Source organism: Strix aluco, chromosome 3 (genome assembly GCF_031877795.1).
Source record: "Strix aluco isolate bStrAlu1 chromosome 3, bStrAlu1.hap1, whole genome shotgun sequence".
In the NCBI taxonomy this organism is placed as follows: Eukaryota; Metazoa; Chordata; class Aves; order Strigiformes; family Strigidae; genus Strix; species Strix aluco.
Genome location: NC_133933.1, coordinates 129,490,684 through 129,517,860, shown reverse-complemented (window position 1 = coordinate 129,517,860; position 27,177 = coordinate 129,490,684). Strand labels below are relative to the sequence as shown.

Genomic DNA, 27,177 nt, shown 5'->3' with positions numbered 1-27,177 from the left:
CCTTCAAAGTGCTTATTTTAAGCAATTCAGAAGCTGTTCAGATCTACGTAAAACATCAACTCAACTCTCTGCCACCCCCCTGCTTCAGTTTCTGCACCAAACTGGGGCATCCTGGTGATTTGTGAAAGGAGCATTGAAGATCCCACCGGCTCCTTCACACTCCTCCTGGTCTCCATCCTTCTCCTGCACTGCTAGTTTTCTTAAAAGCTCACATGGTCAAAGAGGACACTTCTATCACTAGAGCATAGTCTTCTTTCCTCTCCTGCAGTCTTCACAGTGGCAAAAGTTAAACACGCACATTTTTGTTTCTTTCTGGTGAAAATTCCTCCACCAAGCATAAAACCACAGAAGTTGGAGAAAACTGGTTGTGCCTGAGGAACACGTATACCCTCTCTCTTTGGGAAGGGATCTGATCCCCTCTCCACAGAGATGTTCAGTGATGCCACACTCTCTCAAGAATACTCTCTTAAGTGTACAGAGCCCAGAGTAACCTTATGTCAATCCACACCATCCTTTGAAATGCAACGAGCAGACTGTTTTCTCTCAGCACATCAAAACCAGGTACAATTCCAAAACACGACTGCAGGTACCCGCCGCAGAAGACTGTAAGTCAAAAAATACTAAATCCAAGCTAAACCAATTCTGACGAGACGCAGCTCCCATTCTACTGGCATAATGATTTCATATTCCGGCTGCAAGGGACGCAAGACTATGGGCTCCAGAGTCTGCCAAGGCAACACACGGATATCACAGGGACCCTAACAAAGGCTGACAGCAGACGCTTTCCTTATATTCCCTGACAGGTCTCCTGTGTGCCAGAATATTCAACCGCCTCCATCCCCATCCCTGAGAAAATACCCACCAGCTCTGTCTTACCCTAATTGATGGGTGCAGTCAATTTGCAGAACACTGATCGACAGAAAGCAGAGGCCCAGGTTACACCAACCAGTGCAGGTGCTTTTTATTTCCAGAGTTTAGATGCTCTGAAGTTGTACCTAATGGCTGCTGAGCAAAACCCGCAGAGTCTGGCATTATGAGCTGTGCTTCTGCTTTCTCAGAAAGCCAGCAGTTAATGGCATTCAGACTGAATCTAGAATCATGAAAATATCTTTATTAAGCATGTCAGAAAATGTAGCAAAATGCTGTGTTGAACAATTGGCCGTAGCAATGCTACTCAGTTCTGCAAAGTGAGTCTGTATCACATCTGATGTGTTACATAAAATATATGTCAGCATTTTCCTGGCAATAACAATACAGCAGTTTCTGAAAACCTTAACACACTGCAAATAAAATATTTGCAATGCACTTGGAATTGTGGTCACTGTGCAGCTTAACACACTCAGCTGTATACTCATATGTCTCAATCGCTTTAAAAGAGCGTTGAATAAGCCCACCTTTTTAAGGTATATACACAGTGCTGAGTCTTAGGTCGTCTTACATATTTCAGGTGTAAAAGAAACATATTTTTATTTAGCTTTATCTACACATTCCTGCATATAGGTGTATGTCCCTAGGAAAAAAAAAAAAAAAAAGGAGATGAAAGCAAGGAAGGAAGGCCAGCGTAAGGAAGGAGACACGGGCAACAAAGTTTTTTATGAGGCTTGAAAATTGCTGTGATTAGTCAAGCTGAGAAAGAAATCAGAAAGATTAAGAAAAAGATGGATGGTTCATATAAAGACAGGAGGCAAAACACTATAGCAAGGTTATGAGGAAATGAAAAAAAACCCCACACCAAAAACCAAACAAACAAGCAGAGAAGGAGTGACTTTTAAATGAGATATAGTATTGCCTGGGGTCAGACAAGAGTACCAGGAGCCAGGAACGTACCCTCAGAGTTCATCAAGCATGTGATTCCTGCCTGGAAATCTGTTCAGTTGGAGCTCTTGTTGCTGTCTGTTACGAGGCTTTTTGAATCCATCTGCTGCTGACTGCCAAGCCCACACACTCACCAGCAACACAGCTCTGCGGCACGCTTTCACCAAACCAGAAGCTGCTTTCAGCGCTTAGGTGGATGGAGGAACCCTCCAACTTAACCCAAGCACAGACCAACAGAGGTGGCCTCCTGTGAGTTCTTGTGACCCGACCTACAGGACAAATTCCAGTTAACCCCAGCACTCCCATTGACTCCAACGGCGCCAGGATTTCACCTCATGCCACTGAATGATCTGAGCTGCACTGGCTCATCCTGAACCCCACAGCGGTGCTGACACCCCACTGCTGACCTCTGAGCAGAAACCTCCTCCCTGGAACACACATCGCCACCCAGCCTCACTTGTCTCACAACACAAAAGCTTCTGCTGCCCATCAGCCCAACAGAGATGTTTTTATCAGTAAAAGTCCCTCTGGCACAAGAAAAAACAAGAATAAAATTCAACTTAACCTGCAAAGGACCACACAGGCACTGGTTCGGCACCGGTTCAGATTAAATTCAGTATTTCACCTACGTGCGGAAACTGCAAGAATTTCCAGCTTTTCACACCATGATCTCCTTAGGACCATCATGTACACAGGGCTGGGCTGGAGCAAGTGGAAAAGGATCAGCTGTGCACTGGATACACCCCGAGCCGTGATGCTCAGGCCCAGCAGCACCGACAAGAGCAGGACTGGGTTGGTGGCTGCGCTGTGTTTCAGCTGCCTTTGAAGAGACAGACACCAGCAGAAACAAAGCGCTTGCGTTTCTGTGAGTACAGTCACCCCAGGAGAGCACTTCTGAAAGGTTTAGGAAGCCTTTTGATTAGAAGGGAAATTGGAAATCCTAGCTACAGATCCTAGCACATAATAGGCAAAAACCTGCTGTCACCAAAACTACCCATTTAATTTTTTTCACAGCTCTACCAGAAAATGAGTTACACAGAAAACCAGATTAAGAAGGAAGAACAGAAAGGGTTGTTAGCGTGGTCTCACTATCACCTCCACGGACGCTCGCGGCTTCAGGTAATTCTATCTTCGTCTAAGCATACCACAGAGAAACTGCTGGGCTTGCCTATTTTAACTGCGATTTCTCTTTACAGGTGACATGACTAGGTTCTGATTTTGATGTATCTCGACACCTATCAAGGCTCCTGATCTTACAAGTAGCGCACGGTGTTTCTCCCACCCTTTCCAGCTCTGTTTCTTCCTTGAAAAACTGCATCGGACAAGGATCTAGCCCTAAACCCAACAGCTTAAATTAGTCAGTCGTCCCAGTGAAGGATGGTATCCACACACATTTGGTGGTGGAGGGGTTTAACAACGGTAGTACTCCTTTGCTATTGCTATAAGAAAGGAAAAAACCCCAAATATCTAGAAAGCTGGACCGGTCTTGAGCCAGAATGGACTGGCTGACCTTCTCCCCAGGTCCTCCGTCTGCAAGGCTTTGCAGCGTGGGGCACAGCACCCACGCCACAGAGAAGCTGGCATGTTAATAACTCATCTTGTGCAAAGGGAAGAGCAGTTTCCAGGCCTGTGTGCAGCATCCTGGGCAGAGACCCAGCTCATCCTGGGACCTGGCGGACCAGGTGAAGCCAGCAATGGGCTCCAGAGGTAAAGGATAAAGGCTTGAGGAGGTGATGCTTTATAGGAGCAGGAGGGTGCGGAGGCCTGGCAGGCCTGTTGGACAGGTAAATTTGCTTTTCTCAGATAATTTAGGGTCTCCCCCTAAATCTTCCTTGGCCCTGTCTTGTCTAACGCTGGCCCTGCCAGAGACACTAATTTTCCCTGCCCCATCTGTTTGGATTTGCTTACTTCCTAATTTATACAACGTCTAGCTCCATGGTGGCTAAGCATTTTAATCACAGTGATTAACACACTGAGCAAGAACAAAACAAAAATGGTTAATCAAAGGCTATTAGCAGTGTTTGAATGTCTAGACGCCGCTTTTTACACATGAATGCTGGTTAACGATCATCTCCCCATAACGTTCATACAGTCTCTGATTTATTCCTTCTTCTGCCAGCTCCGCAGTTTGCCACAACCACATCAGGGATTTTGACCCATTTGGCACCAGGAGAATACACTACGCTCCTGCAGGAAACACTCATGCTTTTCTGCCTGAAAGCGCTTGATGCCACGAGCAATCACGAGCAAGAGAAAAACCTCATGAGAACAAGCACGCTCTGCGTCAGAGCACGACAGCGCGCCGGAGTCGCAACCTGTGCTACGATGCACCAAACTCCTCATGCCTCCAACATAAAGGGGATCCTTCCCGAGTCGAGGAGCAGGACAGATTTACAACCAGAAATGCCCAAGAACTGTCATTATTAGATGCACAATGTCCTAACTACCGTTTGTCACAACAGGAGTATTATTTATACACACACGTATGTTGTTCGGTATTAACATAAGCCTGGGCTTGCTCCTACAACCACCGTTACGTGAGCTGGCAGCTCACCTCCTGGGTGCAGCACTCAGCACCCCCAAAATTACTGCCAGCATCAAAACAGAGCCCAGAGCCCCCCCCGGGTGAAGCAATGCCTGTACACAAAAAACAGGCTCTTGCTCAAAGATTGCTCACAGCTCAGGCAGAGGTACACAAGGAAGCGAGGGGGATGCCCTAATACCTGGACAAAGTACTAATTTGGAAAGCCCGAGCCTCTAAGAATGAGTTACCTGGGCAGGGAAAGCATGTCTTATCTGTGTTTGTAAAGCCCTGTGTAAATTAACAGCCTTGCACAAACAGGATTTAAAACAAAATACAAGTGCAACTACAGGGTTTATTGCTTTAAATTCATCTCCAGTGATTTACTCTGTGAACACAGAGCTGAATGGCTTTATTTACGAGTGACGGCTGCTTAAAGTAAAGCATACATGCAGGCTTGTTTGGGGTTTTTTTAATAGTTAATACAACTAAAAGCAGCCAAAAAAGTCTGGCCACTCTTCCATGCTTTCAATTCAGCTGCCTTCAACTAGTCCTCCTGCCACTTCTGTCACTGACCTCTTTCTGAGGCCCCTTTGGCCAAATGATGTTTTATTTTTTTTATGAAATAGGGCACCACAGCTGCAGAACTAGGCTCTGGGCTGGTTCTGGTTTCAAAACCCTCCAGTAAAAGTTGAATGTTGGGTAAGTGTCCATGATGACCAGTAAAGTCAGAAAATAATACAATCCCATGCCTGCGCACAGAAACTCATCTCTCTCTTGCAATAACAAAAGGTCTATTTGGTGGTAAACTAGAAGGAAATTAAATGAACAGCACAAGGAAATACCCTTGTTCTGCTCTGGATTTTACCTCCCTTTTCCAACAAATAATGACTTCAGGGGCATTAATCATTTTAGCTATAACTTTGCTTTGTTAGAAGCGTATGTTTACAACAAAATAGCAGTTCTGAGGTTTTTATCTCTGGGTGAAATGCTGTGGAGATACGTATCCAAAGTCACGTGCTGTGCAATAGAGAGGAACACGGCCATCTCAAGATGGACCTCAATTAGCTCAGACAAGATACATCTCCAGTCACACAGGTCCCTTAATACAGCATTACCAGCCACAGAAAGTAATAACCACACTGAATCTGCACATTATTAATTTAAAAAGGCTGGCTGGTAGATCCTTACATTGACCGTCCCAGCTTTCCACCAGTTCTACTCCATCGTCGATTGTTTATTTATTATTTACTATCTAGGTGTCTCTGGGACAACTTAATACAGTAAGATAGTCTCTCATCTCTTCCCTGCTAATGAGTGTAATAAATAACTACAGTAAGCATTATAATCAATATTACACTCTGCTCACATCCCGGAGAACATGAGGTCTGTGGCCTGCAGTCCTGCTGGAGATGAAAAGTCTCTGCGGGATCCAGATGTGCTTAGTGCTCAGAGCAGGTGAATTAGCAGCGGTGGGCTGGGGGACCAGGGGACAACCGTGCTCTCCGTAGGGCTGGGAAGGCATCGTGCAGCTGATGGATTCATGTTTCAGGTGAGATATGAAGCACAGGCGCCTACTCGCTTGTGCTCACTGCAAGCGAACCTCGAAAGCAGCCCTAACACTGTCAGTGCCCCTCAGGAAATCCAAGAGGAGGTCGCTCAGAAAAGTAAAATATGATAAAAACAAAGTAGAAAGGGTAGAAAGAGAAAACAAAAAATTATGCACTGAGTAAACCTCAGCAAAGAATCCTACAGATTCTTCTCTGTTTTGAGAAGATAAATTATTTTAATGGGAAAGTACTATTAACTGTACAATATGAACAGGCTGGAGCTACTTGGAATTTTCCTTCCTATAAGGCAGGATCACAGGAAGCTCTCAAGATACTGAATTCAGCTGCTTTTTCACTTTATTTCCTGCTCTTATGAATTCCGAAGAACCTCACACAAGATTTCACGCTGCCACTTGTTGAAGCAGTGATACTCCTCAATTTATCCACCAGCCCTTCACCTTCTTCCTGACCTGCTCCTGCACTGACAGCTCCAAGGCATGAGCCAAACCACATTATCCAGAAGCAGAAATCAGAAATAAGGTTTTCTTTTTAAAACAGCTATCACCTTTGAGATTAATTTATTACAGCACTTAGTAGCCTCCCAGAAAGTATTTAGCCAACACATCTTCTTGCAATGCCTGTGATCCTTTCCCACTGCTTGCCCCCTTCCAGGATTTTTCTTCACATCAAGCCATATACCTTGCAGCTGGGATCATGAGCTACTGCAGTGAAATCAGTGGGGACCCAATTCTTGCTAGACCCTGTGACAAGTACTCCAAAAGGCAAAAATAAAAGAGAAAAACAAGAGAAACCACAGCTTAATGACTCAGCCGAGAATGCATCTTTGCTGCTGAAGCTATTCCTGGTTTCGTGCCAAGGCACCTCTGTGTAAAACCATCCCAGGTACCCTGTTCATTTGCACGTGCACCTCAGGTGGGAGATGGTATCTGATCCTGAGGGGGTACTACAACACCCGTGGCCTGTTTTCAGAGCTGGGTTTCCCACTGCCTGACGGGTGCTCAGCTCTCTCTGCAGCACTTGTAGGGAGCACGGATATTTTTTAAGGCAATCTCACCTATAAAATCCTTCACAACAAAACAAGCTTCAACTGCTAAGTAAATAAAGCATTCACGCTAAAAGCTCCAACAGCAAAAGAGTACTTCCTCTATACTTATTCCTGAAGTCCAGCACACACAAAATAACTACCTAATAAAAATATCAGGAACAACCACAAGTTTTCCAAATCTTTTTCACTGTGCTATTCAACCCAGCTTCTTATTTGACTGTAGTCCAGGTACTAACTCTAGCCAGAAGATATTGCACATACAAACCCCAGACACTGCAAGGATCTTTGAGTCTTTTCGGTACACAACAAATTCTCAACTGACATTACTCTGCTGATATGTCACCAGGAAAGAACTTGGTCCTCCGCATCTACACCACAGAGAAGCTAGAAAACTGATCTTGCAACATTCAGTACCTTGCTCCACTCAAAAATAAGTCTCTCCACAATTAATCTATGGAAAGGTACGTCTTGCATAGGTATTTTCTTCTTCTGCAAGGGGCAGAAACCCACCCCACTGGTCTCATCTCTTCCAGGATAACTTCATACGTCTAAAGTACAAGTGACTGAATGTGATTCCCATTCCACACAGCATTTTGCATGAAAAAAAAATAAATCTGTGATTGTCTCATTCTCAAATTTTGCAGGAAAACAGTTGCAAGCCCTCAGAATCCACGCCGTTACGAGGGAATCTCCCTCATCAAAACAGCAAGGACACACCAAGTGAAGCAAAGTTTTCACAACAGCACTGAAGACAATTTTGTCAAACTTCAAAAACCCTCAAAGGACTAAGTATTCATCAAGGGCTATTAAACACACGCTACCTCCTGCTCGGGAACCTTCCAAGCCACAAATGCCAGATGACGGCACGATAACCTGGAGGAAAATGATGACGCACCTGCCCGGATCCAATGCTTTTTCCTAGGCCACCTGTGCTCTTTTCTGTTTGCCATCAGAAACACGATAATAAGCTGCACGCGTTTTGGCCTGAGATCTCTGAAGATACAAATGCTTTGATTGCACTTTCCTGTACTCCCAGAAAAGCTCTTTCAAGCATTGTGAACTGGTTTCAATAACTGGTAGGGTTCAAAAGAGAAAAAAAAAAAAAAAAAAAAGGTATTTTATGCTCAAATCGGAACTCCATTAAAAACACCAAACATTGATGCTTCTTTGTGGTTTCTTCCTTTAACTCAGGCAGTCATTACAGATCACAGGGAGCTCTGCACAATAGCTAGTTATACCCGTCATACAGAGCCCTGACCCACTCAGGACACAGAGTTATTTCTTTAATTCACCAAAGGCACGATCGAACGACTGCAGGACACCCCAGGAATGGCCCCCATCAAAGTCAACGCAGAGCAAGAAAATCCAGCGCCGAGTTGGGAAGGATAGGGTAGCAAACAGCCTCATTTAGATAATCCTGCTGGTTTGACCCAAGGCGATAAGAGTCTCATCAGATAACAGAAGTCCTGTGGGAGGTGGTGGGGGGGTGAAGCATGAGATCATAAACTGACAAAAGCTGTCTTTGCTGACTGAATCCAGAGGTTTTAGATGCATCACTCTTCACATCTGCACATCAGCCCCACTGCTGTGGTCTGTGTGGCTGCAGAGACAGGCCAAATGGAAAACGGTGTATAAAGTAAAATAGCAGCTACTCCGCAGAACTGGGTAAACAGCCTAATTTAAAGCAGAAATTTCTTTTTACAATTCTACTCATATGATTAGGAAGAGTAATATATACCCTTTAATGGGCAAATAAAGCAATTTCAGCGTTATCATTAGGATCATCGAGCAAAGGATGCACGAGCAAATTTTATGTTTGGGATGGTAAATCCTCATGGTCATTCCCTGATCCTACGAATGTGCTTTTCTGAAATCTAATATAGTGCATAACAGCACTTTCAGTAAAACTAGCCTTAATTTGTCAGGCTTTTAAGTTGCATTTCTATCAAGAACCTTCTCTTTCTTGCTCTCTTCTCAGCTAGTTCTTCATTATTGGTGGGAAGAGGACCCTAAATAACTTCTGCAATGAATGCCTCTTTTACTTAAAACACTATTAGCTTCTCAGCCTCCAACAGTTTTCAAAACTTACACCCTGTAGAGTTACACTTCCCCAATTTTGGGTTATGTTAAGGGCCCTGAGCAGGAAGGCTGCCTGCTCAAGATCCAAGCCAGGACTAGCTAGGGTGGAAAGGTTGGGCTAGCAAGGCTGCATCACAATCTGTTGGTGTTCAAGCCTCTGTTTGAGAATTTTAAGATTCTTTGGCTAAGAAATGACAATGACAGGTTTTTCTTCCTTCGGTTACCAGTAGATCTCACCGGTTACACCTGGCTGTCTGCTGGAGGAGCTGGCTGGGCTCAGATGGGCCACTGGGGTATGGGCAGTTGCCTGGCACTGCCTCTGCATTTGAGGCACATAAGGCGAAAGTACTTAAGCTCCAAAAATTTGCAACTTCATGAGTGTCAATGGCTGGATGTAACCCCAGCAGATGATGCTTGAAGAGCAGGCAGAGTCAGCCTGGGACAGTTAGGAGCTCCCCGAGCAAATTTCTTAGGTGACCCAACAAAGTTTGCATGGGACAAAGAAAATACTGAAACTTTAAAAAAAAAAAAAAAAAAAATGTTCGCTGGTTTCTGACACTCCGTTCCATAAATACGGCAAGTAGCCCAACTCTGGAGACACTCGGTTTAAAAAAAAAAAAATAATGACCACAGCAATTCAATGCACCGATTACACTGAAAACTCAGGTCTGGGAACAGGTAAAAGTCCAAATAAAACACCCTGACCTACCTTAGCAGTGCTGCTGAAAACAACAATACCTTCCAAGCCAAAAGTTCAATACACTCCCACAGAAGGAAAATGGGTAAAGAGCAGAAAACAGAAGACGGGCGACGTCAAGGGAGGAGGACATTGCTCATCTCAGAGTTCTTGATAGGTAACGGAGAACCGCATCTGCTGCGTAAACTTGCAGTTACAGTTAACACAGATTAAATGTTTTACTGAAAGGTTTCCTATTGGAAAAGGGATTGGAAGAAAAATAAATTTCTTTAAAGGTGACTGCTCTTTAAGCCTAATCGGTAAAAATCCACAGTTTTATGATGGTGAAATTGCTCCTAAGAATGCAGACTTCTATTTTGAGTGACGAACAGATGTTTTCACCGAGGATTTAGGACAGGAAGAATACAAATGCAACGATAACAGCAGCCTAATGAAGTTTAGTCTTCAGTTAATTCACACAACCAATTAATATGATACCCAGTGGAAAGTGTTACCAAGGCAAGAACCCTTTCGTTGACTGTAAGGGTCAATGCTAGGCAAAATATCCAGTCTAAACACGTGCATTTTAATCCTTTATAAGGGAAGAGTAAGGATGCTGTTAGGGGGCTGTGCTCCTTTACAAGCAGTAACTTCGCAGCAGGGCACGAGCACCAGATCCCAACCAGAAACACTGCCCCAATCAGTCGGGCTCCTCAAGCAGTCAGGAGGTTTAAACAACTTTCTGTTCAAGTGAGCCCAATTTTCAATGTGGGAAATGGCACTAACGAATGAATTTTCAATCAGAACATCCTCACTCATCAATTCCTACGTGAAATACTTCAGCAGCTCCCCTACAAAATAGAAGCGTGATCTCGCCTTTCCATTTCCCCCAAAACCCGCTTTCAGGACCGTAAAAGCATTTAATTCAGAGCAAACAAAAGAGATGTGACCTTCCCAGGTTTTTTTGACACCTTTGTTAGGAGTGCTGGTCTACAAATCCCCTAATCCCCTGAAAGAAAGGGGAAAATAATCCAGTCCCAGGCAGAGAAGTCAGCAAAGCATCAGAAACTAAACTTAAACCCTGAATTCAAACTCCCAGCTACAGTTACATTGCTCCTGATAATTGTAGTGGCTTTTTTTTGGTCTGAGAATGCAGTTAAATACCAACAAGAAAAATATACGGGTCAGAAATAATTTGCCCTCACTGCTAAAAAACTGGTCACTTCCCAGGAACCACAAAGAGCTGGTTTCTGGTTAAAGGAGACGCAGGGAATTACAGTGAGATCTGTGTGTTCAAACAGAAAATACAGCGGTTCATTCCAGGCAGAGCTTGATCACAACAAGGAAAAATAATGAGAGCCTTTAACGAAGCTCTAATTGTGCAACAAGCCATACCAGAAAAAAAAAAAAAAAAAAGGTTTTGTAAATGGAATTATTAAACTCCAGAGCAGTACAACAAAGACTAAAACCACACTCTGCACAAACGGTAATAAAGCATCAATTATGGTGGTGTTTTGAAGCATGCCAGTGGAGGGGTTATTCAGGTAAATGTTAGGTTACCCGGGCAGAGTTTTAGTACTAAAAAGCAGTGTTTCATCTTACTTTTTTGCTCTCCTGAATTTCTGGAAGGAAAATACTCCCCTTACTTAGGGTTCACTTTTATTTTCTCATGAGAATATGTGGGTTTTTCAGCTCACCTCTGCAAACTCTCCTGTACATTCTGAGATACGGGGCGTTATCAGAAAGGACCAAGCAGTAAGCCCAACCCTACAGGGTTCATCTGTCTCTTGTGTTCATTGCCTGACAAGTGGATTTCAAACCAGTGTTTGCATCCCGATCAGAGAAGCCACACCAGTTTTAGAGCAGCTGAGGAAATGCTCAAGAACATTTGAATTTAGGGCTGCCAAGGTTTTCACACAATAAAACTGCAGCAGATCAACTATAATTTTTTGCAAAATTGTAAATAACCCTTGAAGTCCTGGCTGTATTCATCTACTGAAGGATGATTTAGTTGAAAATCTACAATTACCTCTAATCTGAAATAAATGATGGGATTTTAACTCCCAACATACAGTAGCTAAGATGCGATATTACTGGGAGCTTTTCGAAACCAATCAATAACTATTAAAGCTGGATCCCATCAGCTACCACCAGGTATTAGCCACTTTCTCAATATTTCAAGTATTCAGTTATTCTTAGATACAGTTAAAGTAGTAAAATGAAGTGGTCTCATACTGACACTGCGATAAATATGAGATTAAATATAGAACAAATTTATTACTCCCTGAAGTCCTACTGAGTGTCCTGATTTTTCTGTATCCACAACAGTATAGTTCACTTTGATGTTTTATTATCCCAGATCTAAAGCGCACCACTGAAAAGCAAAGAGCGTGCTGGTTCAAAGACCTAACCCAGCCACACCAGGAATGAAGTAAACGCCAAACTGAACCTGCAGATCAAGATGATGGCTCGCTGACAGCCATCATGCCCCGCTGAAAGCGGGCGGCACGCACACGCCAGCGATTTGTGACACTGAGCGTGTGTGACACATCGCGGCATCCCTGGAGTGCCTGTGGGCCGCGAGAGGAACGTGCCTGCAGGAGACGACTTTTCCTAATACCCTGCTTTGAAGAAAGCAGAATAATCAACCCATTTTTAAAACACTGGTTTTAAGGGCTCTGAGGAGTTTTAAAGTAAATCAGCTAATTACTCAGCTTGCTTTTAAAGAAAAAAAAAATTAACCCACAAATTAAGCTCAGCTGGGTCTGGGTGAAGATGGGTGACCCCAGAAGTGCACGTTTCTGGCTTGCTGCCTGTCCTGCGCTCCCAGGATGGTCCCGGCTTAACCCCACCGGGTCCTCACTGCAGAGCAAAGCATGATGAAGAAAGTTGCAGGAGCAACGACCCACGTCCTCCCCCATCAGCCTCTAAGCTGGATGGGTTCACAAGGACATGAGCGTTTGGGTCTCAGCGAGATAGACACGCCTAGGCGTTTCTCCTTTCTTCACTGCTCACCTGGGTTTCACCCTTAAGCATTAATCCTAAAGTGACCCACTGAATATAATCTCCCAAAGTTAACATTTACAATCTCATCCAACGAAGGGATCTGAGCTTCACTACTGGAGCACACACATGGGCGATAAAGTAAATTTAGACTCAAACAGGTAAACTATGCAGCCACGTCCAAAAGCTAGAAGAGGATTCTGCTAGAGGCTCTGATAGGTTGTGTGTACATCTTCATCAGCTGGTAAAAAAACCCCATATATTCAAGAAAATAAAAATTAACCCTAAGGAAGGGGAATATTTTCCTTCCAAAAGTTTTGCATCCTTCTGGGCTCCTCCTTGTATATTAGGAATGCTGTGACTATGCGGCTCAACCACTATAGGAGTGTCCCTGGCACAATTTTGGCCAGGACCTACCAGCCCGCACCCCAGCAGCTCCACGGCATCGCTCCAGAGTCAGCATGGCCCAGAAACCTCTCCCAGCTGGCAGCCTGGAGGCAGCCACCCTCTCCTGAAAGCCACGAAAGCTGAACACGATAGAAATGGCCACGCCAGGCCAGACTGTCTCAGGGACAGAGGACAAATCCTGCCACTCTTAGCTCACAAGTGGAGACATGGCCACTGAGGGTGAGTTCCCAGCAAGGGGAGATGAAGAGGGCTCAACACTTGATGAGTGCACATGGTAGGATTTTGTGGGTCTTTTATTCAAGGGAGCAACTTGAAGCAGAGGAAAGCGATGAGATGGACCCGCAGAGGGGCTCCTGTATCATCCAAAAGCAGGCTGCACCTGATTTCGGGCTGGAGCCTTTCCCGGCGTCAGTGGTACAATGCATTTACGTCAGCGTGTGACAACAGAACCGGACTGACAAGGTCTAAGGTAAGATTAAGTGTTCAGGAGAAAAGCACGTCCTTCACAAAAACAAGGGCGCGAAAGTCTATCGCGCTGCCTTTCGACACAGCCACGTGCCAAGGCGAAAGCCTCAACCTCCAGCTCCCGCTCAGGGTCTGATGCACATGACTTGGCAAGACGCCGGCTGCAGCCTTCCCCAAAGAAACCTTTTCTTTCCTGGCCCAGTCGTAACAAACGCTGGGAAACAAAGCGTTACAGCATCCACTTCACTGTATCATCAAGTCAACGTGTCGGCGCGACAGGCTCTATGTGGGGACTTCACACCCCAACGTGAGTTCGCATCTTCCCTGGGAGAGGACTCGTAGCCGTAAGCCTCTCGCGAGGGAGGAACAGATGCACTTCTGCAGTCAGTGCTTCGAGAGTCGTCGGTGCACGCTGTTCCAAATTACTTCCATTCCTAATTAATATTCATAAATGAACCACAATACTGAGCCTTCAATCAGCCGTCACACGCCACCCACGCTAGATGAAAGGACAACTACACGAGATAAGCAGTTTATTGGATCAAAAGTCCCCTTTAGACGAGAAGACAGCTACTGCAACAGCGTAAAACTGATAGCATCCCATCGCGGGTGTACACATGGAGGAAGTATCAGCAAATCTCCCTCTTTAAACCAGAGATTCAGCATAGAGAATGCACAATGCAATTATTATGTTAATTTATCTGCATTCTTCTGCCTGCTTGAGGCTTGAGCTGGAGGTAGGAACTTATGTTTGAAAAGCTGGCGTTTTGTGGCACCGAAAATGGCTACTTCAAAAACCTCAACTGACACCCAATTATACCACCAGCGTTTCAAGTTTAATTCCCCGTCCCTATTGTTGCTGCCCCACCAGTCTCAAATGGTTTTGGGCAAGGACCTTGCCCTTCAGCTTTTGCTTTTACCTGCCATTTACATCTTGCTCAAGCAAGATCCAGAAGGTGCTTTTTCTTATGCTCCTGCCCAAACTCAGCCTAGGTGGCAGAGATCAAAGATCTTGTCTGCCTGAACACGGCCTGGGGATAAAAAACTGGCAGCAGCTGTTGAGCACTAGCCCTGCGTGGACAATAAATTAATTAAAAAGACACTTGACAATCACATCAAGCCCACGTACGGTGACAGAAGGCATTTAGTCTCTAACACAGCATTCACTCCTCTCCACCAGACAGGAAACTAGTACTTCCCAGTGATAATGGCAAGATGGTTAAAATAAGCAGAGAAAGGTTTATTGTCCACCGCTTTCCAGAGCAGTTGTGCTCCTCAGCCACGAGGGACTGAAATGCTCTGCCCAAGAAGAAAAAGCGTATTTACACCCATTGCCAGAAAGGGAAAGTATAAATATTTCCAAAGCTTTATGAAGGCTAGTACTTACAGTCATGCTTTGAAAGGGAAAGAATAAAGCAAAATATTCAATTAGAAAAAATTACTATAATTGCAGGTTCTATTTTATCCCTCCATTAAAGCAATAAAGTGCCTCGAAATATTGCTGAGCTGGGATACAGAGCTTAGTGCTACTTAACATTTTAATATACATCCAGGGGGGCTAATTTAATTTAGATCTGCGTGAGGGTCTTCTCTCCTCCCTGGCCCCTACTGCCTCCCCCTACGCTTCTTAAAATATGGCTGGATATAAATGCACGCTTCTCCCCCACATCAGGGGATGTATACGCAGAGCTGAGGCTAGACATAAATTCTGACATGCTAGCACGCCTCCAAAACCAAAGATGACATCAAGCACATACATGCACAGCTCCACACAGCCCAGTTAAAAGTGCGTTTGCCTGCACCTGCAAGCTCTGATGTCTGAATATTTTATTTTTTTTTATTAGAGGAAAATGTCCAATTTCTGCTTCCCAAACATCAAACAAAAGCCTCTTGGAAATGTAGAATCATACCATTTTGCTCTAATAGCACATTAATCTCATGGGAAGGGATTTGCTATTGAAAGTCATTGAGCAAGCAACTGCCAAGGCTGAAGAAGGGGGCTCCTACTCCCAGCCCTGGCTCCCGCCACGCTTTCTCCACGCTACAATGCTACAAGCTGTGATTTTCTGAATATAACCTCGTTCTTCCCTGCGACAGAAGATAAGTGAATCTTATTTTAGGGAGCCCTTCATCCTTTTAATTAAACAAATTAATATCACTTTTCTGTATCTCATAGCCTCTATTATCTTTTGTGAACTCCTACAATTCCGTTGTAAAGATATATTGAAAAAGTGCTAATTGAGATAATCTCTGGAATTCAAGAGTTGGTATATTTTTAGCCATGTTTTAAAACTATTTTCCCTTTGTTTCTGGAATGCCTCCCATCCTTCCTCCCATGCCAGACTGTTTACATTATTTAAATGCCTTCTGCTTATACCACTCTTTACAATTTTTACTTCAACAACATCGGCCTCCGTTGCTCTTTTTTCCCTCGCTTAGACATAACTGGGATGAATTCCAATCCCAAACTCAAAACCACTCCTGGTGCTTTACTGCTGTCTTCTGTGTTTGGTACATCAGGCAACGCATTACTGCCAGTCCTATCATCCAGGACTGCCTGTGTGGGGGAATCTAGCACGAAGAGTTAAACTGTTCTTCTTTTACCATAAAAAATAGGGAAATGGTGATTTTCCCAGACTCTGGAACTCTCTGCAAACTCACCGGGATACTTGCCATCCCCCTGCTTTAGCAGACAAGCCTGAGCCACCCCACTGAAAGGATGGGGGTGCCCAACACTCCTTTATTTTTGCAGAGAGCTGTGAAGTCCAGTGCCCATCGTGCAAGCAGAAGCATGGCCCGGCACGCCTGCCCCACTGCTGCCCTACTGAAAACCCCATCGAGTGAGACCCACGAGCTGAAGGAGGCTCCAGCAGCTGGCCACGCTTCTCTGTCGCTTGGATTTGATTTGCTTTTTCCACAGGTTTAATTAGAAAGGTGATAAAGGCAGCTCCAGGTGCCAGAGCCTTTTGCATTGTGGCTCCTGAAGAGTTTTTAATAAGAGTTCTGCCAAATTGGTGGGGGTTTTACAGCCAATTTTTCCCACATCAAGATGACCTGCAAAGGTAGAAAGGGTGATATAGCACAACAGCCTATCGAGTTTTTCCAGCATGAGTGCAGACCTCTGCAGTGTTAATTTAAGCCTGTTCACAACAGGCTTGTTTTTCTTAGTCCCCGCTCACAGACCATCTACAGAAGGGCACTAAGGCAGCATTTATGATGCACTCCTGTCTTAGTCCTATTTCCCATGGGGTTTTGGGACAAGTAAGAATGCACCTATTCCCTCAGCCCATCCTGTGCAAAAGGTGTTACTATATATATATATATATTTATTAGGGATGCAAAAAGCCCCAAGAGCCTCTGCAGCATGTAAACCAAATCATCATAACGTGCAACCGCACAGGCAGAGAAGAGCAGAGGAAGAAGAGTTCCTGGTGGTAAAGGCTCTGGCCTTGAATACAGGAGGTTTCAGCAAAGCTGCCAATTCTGCAAAAGATCTTCTGTGCAGCTGAAGTCACTTAAGGACAGACTGTGAATATTTCATAGGTGAACCTGAGCTCTCACAGATTTCAGAAGAAAGGAGATGTGAGGAGAAGCACAGTCTTCAGGTCCCATTATAATTTTGGGGACACATCTAAGATTGCCTTTCGCTCTATTTTTTGTCTCTTGGCCAAGATCCGATTTTGCTCTAACAGGGCTGCTGGTTCAGCTAGGACTTCGAGACACTGATGGAAGGAATAACACACCCATTTATACCGAAATAACGAAAGCAGATGCAGACACATAGCTCAGCCATCCAAGCATGTGCATACTTTAAATGGAGTACTCAGTCCCTGGGTCAAATTTGCCCAAGGGCGGACAAACAGCAACTCCTGAGACTTCTCCTGAGCAAGGTAAACATGGCTCCTATGCTCCAGCAGCTACGTGTAACCAAACATAGGCTGAAACTGGAATACAGGGTGGTGGGCAATACAAATTCCCAGAGTGGGGGGAATTGCAAAAAATATAAAAATAAAAATCCAGCCATGGGGAGCTGCAGTGGGCTGCTACCAGCTGCCCTGGGACATGGCCAAATGCTCAGTCCCACAACCCAGGAGATTTTTGGAGTATCCTTGACACTGCGGGTGGGCACCACCAGTCCCCAAGGACATGGGATGTGCCTTGTTGATACGCCCTGCAGAGATCATGCTGTTCTGCTCCACAGGATTAGAAATGCAAGCTGCTCCTCCCACTGTCAGACTGGCTCTGGGTTTGAGGTTTTTCTAAAGATTCTGCTCCCAGGAAAGCTCTTTCCCTGTTTTCTTGGGATCCAATTTGGACAAGTGCCCTAAAGCAGTCACAGCAGACTAAGGGCATCAGTCTGAATCCCAGCACATCAGAAGGTCGGTCAATGAAGTAACAATATTTGCTACATATTCTTTGCTTATACCTTTAACTACAATTTAATTTTATCTCTAGCCACAGCAAAGCATTACTCTGATTCATAGCTCTTCCTACTTAAAAGCTTTCAGGTGTTGAAACGCTGGCTTATACTACCACTGATTTTCATGACAGTGAGGTGCTAAAAACCAAGCCAGGATTCAAGGAAAATAAAGCAAAATGAAAGTACAGGGAGAAGTTCTGTGAGGGATCCAGACTTCTCCACAGGCTCACCTTGATTCCCCAAGGAAAATTACGCGTTTGACGTCCAATTTCTGCTCCTTGCAGTCTCAAGACAGTGAAATCAGCTCTCCTCCAAAGAGATGCTTTATCACCATCAGTTCTACCTCCATCCTTTTCATTAAAAGAAATGCTCCCTGAATAACCTACATTTGTACTGAGAGGAGAACCACTGCAAGGAATAAAGCTAGCTCAGTGCAGCTAAAAGCAAAATGGAAGTGTCTAGAAAGGTGGGAAATCAAGAGCTTATAATTTTAACATAAAAAAAAAAAGGTGAGCCATTTTTCCTCCTTCCCTTGGCACCCTGCCTCCCCTTCACCAGGAAGAGCGCTTTCAGGTTGCCACTGGCATTAGTGATAAAGCTGTAGGGCACCTGGAAAAAAAGGCACGACTGTCTCTCCTAGAGTTCAGCATGAAGCCTGAGCAACTGAAAAGGGACGTTCCGGTCAAAGACCACGCGGGTAGCAGCATTCAGGAGAGCAGCCTGCAAGCCAACTTCAAAGCAGCCATCTTCCCTTCTAGTTTTCAAACCCCTGGAGATGGTCTCTTGAAAATACCCAGCACCGGTGTCCGCGTCTTAAAAGCCATGGAAACATTATGCTGGCTCCAGTAAGAACAAAGTCAGGCCACCAAAGCATTTCTGCTTCCCCTTCCTCCTCCCCAGATACTATGGCAGAGAGGTGACGAGCTGTTGTCACCACAGGACCACCTCGTGCCCACATGGCTCTTCCTCAACAGCACATCCCCACGTCCAAGAGGAAACCAAACTCCAGTTTCTCCTCCAAGTCCCGCTCACCCACCGACCCAAGTCATGCTGTTGCTGCCCAAACAGCGAATTGCATGGGAAGGAGAATTTCCCACCAGGCCAGGGCAGCACGTTATTCCTCCCAAGAAAAGGTTTGGAGAAAACTCTGCCCTCCCAAGGCTGGCACAGCAGATCTGCTTCAACATCTGTGGTTTGACCCCCTCTAGTGGGTAGCACTCAATAAGACACGGAGCCTCGCCACCATCCCGAAACCAATGGAGACCCTACTCAAGTGGTAAAGCCTTTTTTCATGATTATTAATATGATTGTTATTTTCACACACACACAACCTACCTGCCTTGCACTTCCGACTCAATGTCTTTGGACCTTTGCATCCGCAGCCCGGCAATTACTTACAAAGATCCCACAGAAAATTCTTAGAAATGGGGGCAGAGGTTTTTGGAAAGGAGAACCGCCTCAGTGGGAAAAAAAAGTTATACCCCAGACCTGATTTTGTAGGAAGAACATATTTATCATTTATCCCAGAATGTTTTTTCTCTGCCAACTTGCCAAAAGCTGACAAAACTCCATACTATAAAAGCAAGCTGTTAAAACTTGGCTAAAGGGAAAAACTTAGCTGCCAGACAAGCTAACCAGAAAAAGCTGAAAAAAATATTCGAGTGTGCCAGGGCAGGCAGTAAATTTACAGACAGGCTCTACAGAGCTGAACATCCCAAACCAAGACAATGCGGCAGGATTAGGTCAGCAGGTTCTCGTTCATCTGTCATTTGACAAGCAGATGTCTCCCACTTCAAGGGACTCGGGCAGGTATCTTAAGAGTTGTAGCCGCCTGTATTTCCAAACTATCTGAAGTAGCAGGTATCTAACTCGCAGCTCATCCCAGAACAAAGTATTTTAGTAGAGCCTAAACCCACTCATCACGTAGTCATTAAATACCACATATTCCATTTAAACCCACTGATTCATCCTTCCACCTCCGGGCATGCCTAAAGATGAATAACTCATAGATTTGGTCTTTCCACTAATAAACAAGATGTCAAGTCTTCGCTTAAATTTTAGGAATTTTTCTTTTAATCACACAAACACACAAGGTGTTTTTAATGTCAAAACTGTGACAAGGGTTGTTCTGGTCTGTTTAGTTGCTTTTTTCCAGAATGTTTTTCTTCTAAATATGTATTCAAATCAGTTTTAAAACCAAGACCCACAAACATATTACATTCAAGTCACGAAACTTACCATTACTGACAGTTTGACACAGAGCGATTTCCAGCTGATCAGCATTCATTTTAGCTCAAACTCCACATACTGTTAATCCAATGGAATCCAATAATGTTTGCTTTAACAGCATGCCGCAACGCAAAGGATCATACTTTAAACCTTGTATTCCAGGACAGCGATCACAACCCACTAACCCACTTACAACAGAGGTTAAAGCAAGGTACAGCAGACATAGAAGTTCATTAATACAACTTGTGCAACAAAAACTTCAAGTCAAAACTCTCTCTTCTGAATTTACACAGCTGAATGGCTTCAGCAAAAGCAACAGCCCTGGCAAGCTCTGACGACCGACCTGCCTTCAGCCTATTTCCAGCAAAACCACAGCACTGCAACATCCCTCCTCAATGAACAGCCCTGCTGCAGCTTGCAGTGCAGCAGCTCAATAGTGAGAGTAATGTGCCCCAACTGGCATCCTTTACTTCTCAGACAGTCTGGCTGAATTGTTCTAGTCCTCAAAATAATCTAAGAGATTTGAGATTGAAAGGCGAGAACTGTAGATTTATAGAGGTAAAAACTGCAGGACCTGAGCTTTATCAGTGGGAATGCTGTTTGAGATCATTCAAGCAAGAATTAAAAATATATATCTACATATATATACACACACAGAGACACGTTTTTACAATGTGTATGTGTACTTTGTTTCCAGCAGCCACTATAGGCAGGCAGTGTTAACACAGCCTTTGGTTCCCAGCTGAGCAAAAAACAACCACAAAAAAGCAGGAATATCATTAACCCCCCTCTCAGTATTTTCACTCACACCCACCCACCCCCCCCCTGCCAGCACTCCTGCCTGGTCACAATTCACTGTCTGAATAGGACAACAGAGGACATGAACAGAAGGTTGCTCAAAACCAACAAGTTACTTCCACAATCCTGACAAAATCAAGAGACAATCTTGCTAAAACAAGAGCCCCATGTATGTTTGCATTTCTGTCATAAAATGTTATTTATTCATCACCTTACTGGCAAGTCTTCCCAAGATTTAGGAAGAGAAGTCCCTACAGGAATCGTGTTATCTTCCAAGTCAAAACCCAGATTACCTAACGTATTCAGGACGAGGATTTCTGCACAACTCCAACCTGCCCCCTCTATTCTCTACGACTTTGCTTCCAGCTGCTGAGCAACAGCCACGCCAGCCTCTACAGAACGTACAATCCCGATCACGCTCCATGCAGTCGCAGCGCGTGCCCATGATCATGCAGGAAACCAGGCTCGGTGCATCATGCGCTGAACTTACATCGTCCTAGGTCTTCCTCCTCCGTCCCCACGTAAAAACTTCTTACCAGCACGGAGCGATTTAGCTGCAGGCAAACGCCGCTAAAACAGCACTTTCCAGTATTAGTCCCATCACCGCATTCAAGATTAATTTTAATGGCGTTTGCAATAGCTACAGTGGGAATGCAAAAAGACACCCTCGTGGAGGCTAGCCCACAGATCCCATGAAGTTAATTCTTGCTCTGGCCAGATACTGGGAGTCAGCTCCACGCTGTCCAGCGTGCCTTAAAAAGCAGGAGCCGTGTGCTAGCGGGATTAGCGATCAACAGGAGAGAAAGCTCCCTCATTTCACCTAACATGATCCAGCCTGCAGAGCTCCTTTTCAGTTCCTTTCAGCAGTCCCAGCCCTGCACATCCTCAGAAGCAAATATTTTTCCTCTGCATTAACAAAGCAGGGAAAAGTCTGGGCAACTTGAGCTTTGCTTCTTCATATTACCCCCCCCCCCCCCCCAAAAGTCACCCTTCTACACACATCCCCCCTGTCTCTACCTGCATCGCTTCGGTGTCCCCCTCCCCACCCGTTCACTCAAGCGTGCCATGGCATGGAGTGTTTTTGCAAACGCCGGCTTTCACCACAGCTAATACACAATCATTTCCTTTTGCCTGGCTCCAAGAAGGGAAAAATCTAACTTGCCAGAGGAGCATCTGCATCGAGGGCTGCTTTTGCTGATGGGATCAGCACTCAGGAGTACCAGGGAAAGCAGCAGAAAGGGTCGCATACCAATTCATCATCCTTGCATGCATCACCTGCAGACATCCCCCTCCCACCAGCCCCCAGCCCAAATCTTGTCCATAAAAATCAGAATAAACCCCCAAGCAGAAGTTGAGAACGCTACACAAATGACATTGAAGATGCAGAAGAAATATGTATTTGCTGTTGCGCTGCACGATTTCATGGGCTTATTTCCTAGGTATACATTTCATGTACCCTTCCCACACAGATCCCCTCCCCTCCACCCCCTCGGCTTCTTTAAAAAAAATAAAAATCTTTGATGTGTATATTCATTTTATCTCGAGAGAGCCGTGTCCTCAGAAGAGGTGTCAAGGCCCTCCCCTGCCTCCACCCACGCACCCCTCCTCCAGGCTCAACCATGCTGTCTCCATCTTAACTCCAGCCACTTCTTCACCGATTTCATTAGGCAGCCGAGTTAACCCCTTCGGCTACCCAGATGTAGGGGACAAAAAGGACCTCCCCATCAATCACCACTCTCTGCCGTCCCCTTCATCTTTTTCTCATCCATACCCCAGCAAAAAAAAATTCTAAAATCCACAGTGAGGTTATTTTTGCCCCATTAATTCAGCTGGGAAATACCAACCTAAGGATATTAACCCTTCCAGCGAGCCCCTCCAGGGCTTCCCCCTGCTTCACCATGATGTGTCATCTTCTCCCCCCTTAAAATAATTCAGCGTCTTCTCCCTCAGGATTATTTTAAAAGCTACAAAACTCAACCAACCCCACCTGCAGCCTCTTCCCTACAGTCTAACCCATCCGTGGGGTGAAGGGGAGCATCTACCACCCCGTGACACAAACTGGAGGCTTCCCTCCACCCTCCATCACCCACACCTCACACCCCTTCCATCTTATTAACCCACGTCCCGTCTCAGAGGACGCTGGGCCACGCCGAGTCTTTACAGTTGTCCTTACAACACCCCTTTCCGTAAGACCGACATCTCTGCAGTAGCGTTTGCATCTACAGGCTTTCATCCCAGAGAATCCCTCCCTGCCTCCTCCCACATCTCTTTTTGGGGAGGATAATGCAATTTCCAGCTCACGCTGGAGGATGCTTTTTTATTCCGACCCGAGCCCGGGGGTCACTTCCCAGACCCTTCCTCTGGCCAGCGGCTCCTCTACCCCAGGACCTCTCCTGCTAGAGCGGAACAGTCCCTGTCCCTGACCTTCAGCCTCACACCAGCAGCCCCAACGCCGTCCCCACTCCCCCGCCGCCTGGCTGAGGGAGAAGGTTTCTTCTTTCGCTAAAGCCACAGCCAAGGCATCACGCTGCGTTTTTCCACTCCCACAACCTGCTCATTCGGTGCAGGGGGTGGGGGGCTCCCCCTCTGCCGAGTGGGGAGAAGCTCTCAGGGATGGATGTGACCCTCACCCCCCTCATCATCTACGGGGGTGTTCAATCCACTCCAGGACACCAACCCTCTGGAACCAGCACATCCCAGCACTTGGCAGCCGGGGGTCCGCCATCCGCCCCCCTGCAGACCTTCTCTGGAGCAGCCCCCTGCCTTCTGTGGGGCCTTCCCCTTGCCCCCCACCCTAAGCTCCAGAAGGGGAGCGGTGGGGCAAGCCCTCCCCAGGGCCACTGGACCTCCCTCTGCACTGCTGCCAATGCAAGGGTCACCCCCAGCCCCGGGCCTGTCTCCTCGCTGTCACCAGTGGGGTGTCCCCCCCACCAGCTCCTGTTGGGAAGAGCAGCTCCATCCCCCCCCCCCCCCCCCCTCCCTGTCCTGCCCCATGCCTGTGGGGTAGCAAGAGCCCACCCCATCCTTTGGGGCACCACCTACAGCCCCACGGAGCTAGAACGCCCTCCACCCCTCACGCTTGTGGGGGGCACTGACCCGTGTCCCCTCCAGGCCACGAGGTTCCCCTCCCTCCAGTCCCACATACTCCTTTGGGGGGCATCTCTCCTCCCTTTAGGGCTCTCCTCTGTGAAGCAGGGGTCACCCCAAATCTCCACATGGAGGGCACTGACCCACATCCTGCTTGGACCAACGAACCCCACTCCTCCCACCTCAGCCCCACAGACACATTTTGGGGGAACTTCTCTTCCCCTTGGATGCCCCCTCAGCACACAGAGGGTCCTCCCACCTCCTCCACGCAGGGAAGCACTGACCCACATCCACCTTGGACCGTGAGGTGACAACAACCCCCACATCGGCCCCCCAGGCTCACTTTGTGGGAATCTCTCCTCCCTTTGGGTCTCTCCTCACCCAAAGAGGGAGCAACCCCCGAATCTCCCTTTCTTCTCCATGCGGGGGACACCGCACTGACTACGACCACCTCAGACCACGAGGTGACACTGACCCATGTCCATCTCAGACCATGAGCTAACAGCAACCCACAGCTGCCCCACCTCAGCCAGGGGAGAGTGACCCACCTCTGCCTCAAACCAGGAGGTGACAGTGACCCATGTTCACCTCGGACCATGAGGTGATGCTGACCCACCTCCACCTCAAACCATGAGGTGACACTGACCCCCATCCATCTTAGACCATGAGGTAACAGTGACCCCCATCGGTCCCACCTCAGCCAGGTGACAGTGACCCACCTCAAACCATGAGGTGACAGCAACATCCCACCCACTCCCCTTCAGCCAGGAGACAGTGACCCCTCTCCACCTCAAACCATGAGGTGACACTGACCCATGTCCACCTCAGACCACAAGGTGACAGCAGTGCCCATCCACCTCACCTCAGCTAGGGGACAGTGACCCACCTCAGACCATGAGGTGACACCAACCCACCTCCACCTCAGACCGTGAGGTGACAGTGACCCACCTCCACCTCAAGCCATGAGCTGACAGCAACCTCCATCTGCCACCTCAGCCAGGGGACAATGACCCACCTCAAACCATGAGATGACAGTGACCCATGTCCACCATGGACCAAGAGCTGACACTGACCCACATCCACCTTGGACCATGAGGCAACACTGACCCACATCCACCTCAAACCAAGAGCTGACAGTGACCCACATCCACCTTGGACCATGAGGCAACACTGACCCACATCCACCTCAAACCAAGAGCTGACAGTGACCCACATCCACCTTGGACCAAAAGCTGACACTGACCCATGTCCACCTCAGACCATGAGGTGACAGTGACCCACGTCCACCTTGGACCACAAGCTGGGAGCGATCCCCCTCCACCCCACCTCAGGCAGGGGATGGTGACCCACCTCAATCCACAAGGTGACACTGACCCACGTCCACCTCAAACCACGAGGTGACACTGACCCACGTCCACCTCAAACCACGAGGTGACACTGACCCACGTCCACCTCAGACCACGAGGTGACACTGACCCACGTCCACCTCAGACCACGAGGTGACACTGACCCACGTCCACCTCAGACCACGAGGTGACACTGACCCACGTCCACCTCAGACCACGAGGTGACACTGACCCACGTCCACCTCGGACCACGAGGTGACACTGACCCACGTCCACCTCGGACCACAATCTGGCAGCGATCCCCCTCCACCCCACCTCAGCCAGGGGATGGTGACCCGCCTCAAACCATGAGGTGACACTGACCCACGTCCACCTCAAACCATGAGGTGACACTGACCCACGTCCACCTCGGACCAGGAGCTCACACTGACCCACGTCCGCCTCGGATCATGAGGTGACGCTGACCCACGTCCACCTCAAACCACGAGCTGGCAGCGACCCCCGTCCGCCCCACCTCAGCCAGGGCACGGCCACCCGCGCCCGGGTCGCGCCGACCCACCGCCATGTCGGGCAGCCGGCCGCCGGCCGCCCCCGCCCCACACGCCCCCGCCCCGCCTCGGGGGTAACCCCCGGCCGCCCCCCTTACCTCCAGACCTGCCCCATCTGCAGCAGGTGGATGACGGTCTGCCAGACCCAGACGGAGATCCTGCAGAGGCGCTGCGCCCCGGGGGTGGCGGTGGCGCCGACTCCTCCTACCCCGCCGGCGGGTCCCCCCCGGCGGCCGACGGCCCCCATCATGGGCGGCCCGCGGCTGCTGAGGCCCTGCACGGCGCCCAGCCCGCCGCCCGTGAAGTCCTGCACGAACCAGCGGAAGCTGAGGATCTGCACCAGCACCGAGGGCAGCAGCACGAAGGCCAGCGTCAGGCCGCACCAGACGTAGTCCCGCCGGCCGTAGTGGTGCAGCGCCAGCCACAGGTCCGTGCCCACGTCCCCCAGCAGCACCAGCAGCGCCAGCACGATCCACAGGCAGTCCAGCCACGGCCGCTCGCCCGCCTCGGCGCCCTCCGGCGCCCGCGGCGGCCCCTCGGCGGCGGGGCGCGGGGCCAGCGGCTCGGCGGCGGCGGCGGCGGGCGCCCGCCCGAAGAGGCTCCGCAGGCAGGCGCTCCGGCAGCCCCAGTAGCACGACGACGTGTTGCAGCAGTGGCAGATGTGCAAGGAGCTGCTGCCGCCCGGCTCCTCCGCGCCCTCGGCCGCCGCTGCCCCGACGCCGCCGCCGCAGACGCCCGCCGCCGCCGCCGCCGCCGCCGCCTCGTCCAGGTTGTGCAGCTGGGCGAAGCCGCCGCCGCCGCCGCCGCCGCCGCCGCCGCCATCCGACTTGGCCGCCATCTTGCTGCCGCCGCCGCCGCCGCGTCTCCGGCCCCTTCGCCGGGCGCGCTCGCTCGCTCTGCCCCCCCCGTCCCCGCTCCCGGCACCCCCCCACCCGCCGCCCGCCCGCCTGCCCGCCCGCCGCTTCCGGGGGCGGCGCTTCCGCGCCCGCGCAGGACGGCCCGGGCCGCCTAGCGACCGGCCGGGGCAGCGCCGCCGCCAGCCGGGCCGGGCTGGGCTGGGCCGGGCCGGGCCGCCGCAAGAGACCGGCCCCGGGCCCCGGCCCCCGCGCTCGGGGCTGCGCTCTGCCGGCGCCCCCGCGCTGCCCCGCTCCCGCCGCACCGGCACC

At 48.2% G+C, this 27,177-nt stretch overlaps 1 protein-coding gene across 2 annotated transcripts in view; it reads right to left on the bottom strand.

The window, feature by feature from the left end:
• The window catches only part of XKR6 (XK related 6), a 184,735-nt gene extending 157,886 nt beyond the window's left edge, over positions 1-26,849 (bottom strand). The window contains exon 1 of one of the 2 annotated variants that reach the window (XR_012622701.1): positions 26,110-26,248. Coding sequence is in view for 1 of the 2 variants with exons in the window: in XM_074820278.1 (XP_074676379.1) it covers positions 26,110-26,849 (740 nt within the window). In the remaining variant the exon portion in view is untranslated. Of the gene's footprint in view, positions 1-26,109 lie in introns of both variants that reach the window. The other variant, XM_074820278.1, reaches the window with a different exon arrangement.
• Between the last annotated feature and the right edge of the window lie 328 nt (positions 26,850-27,177).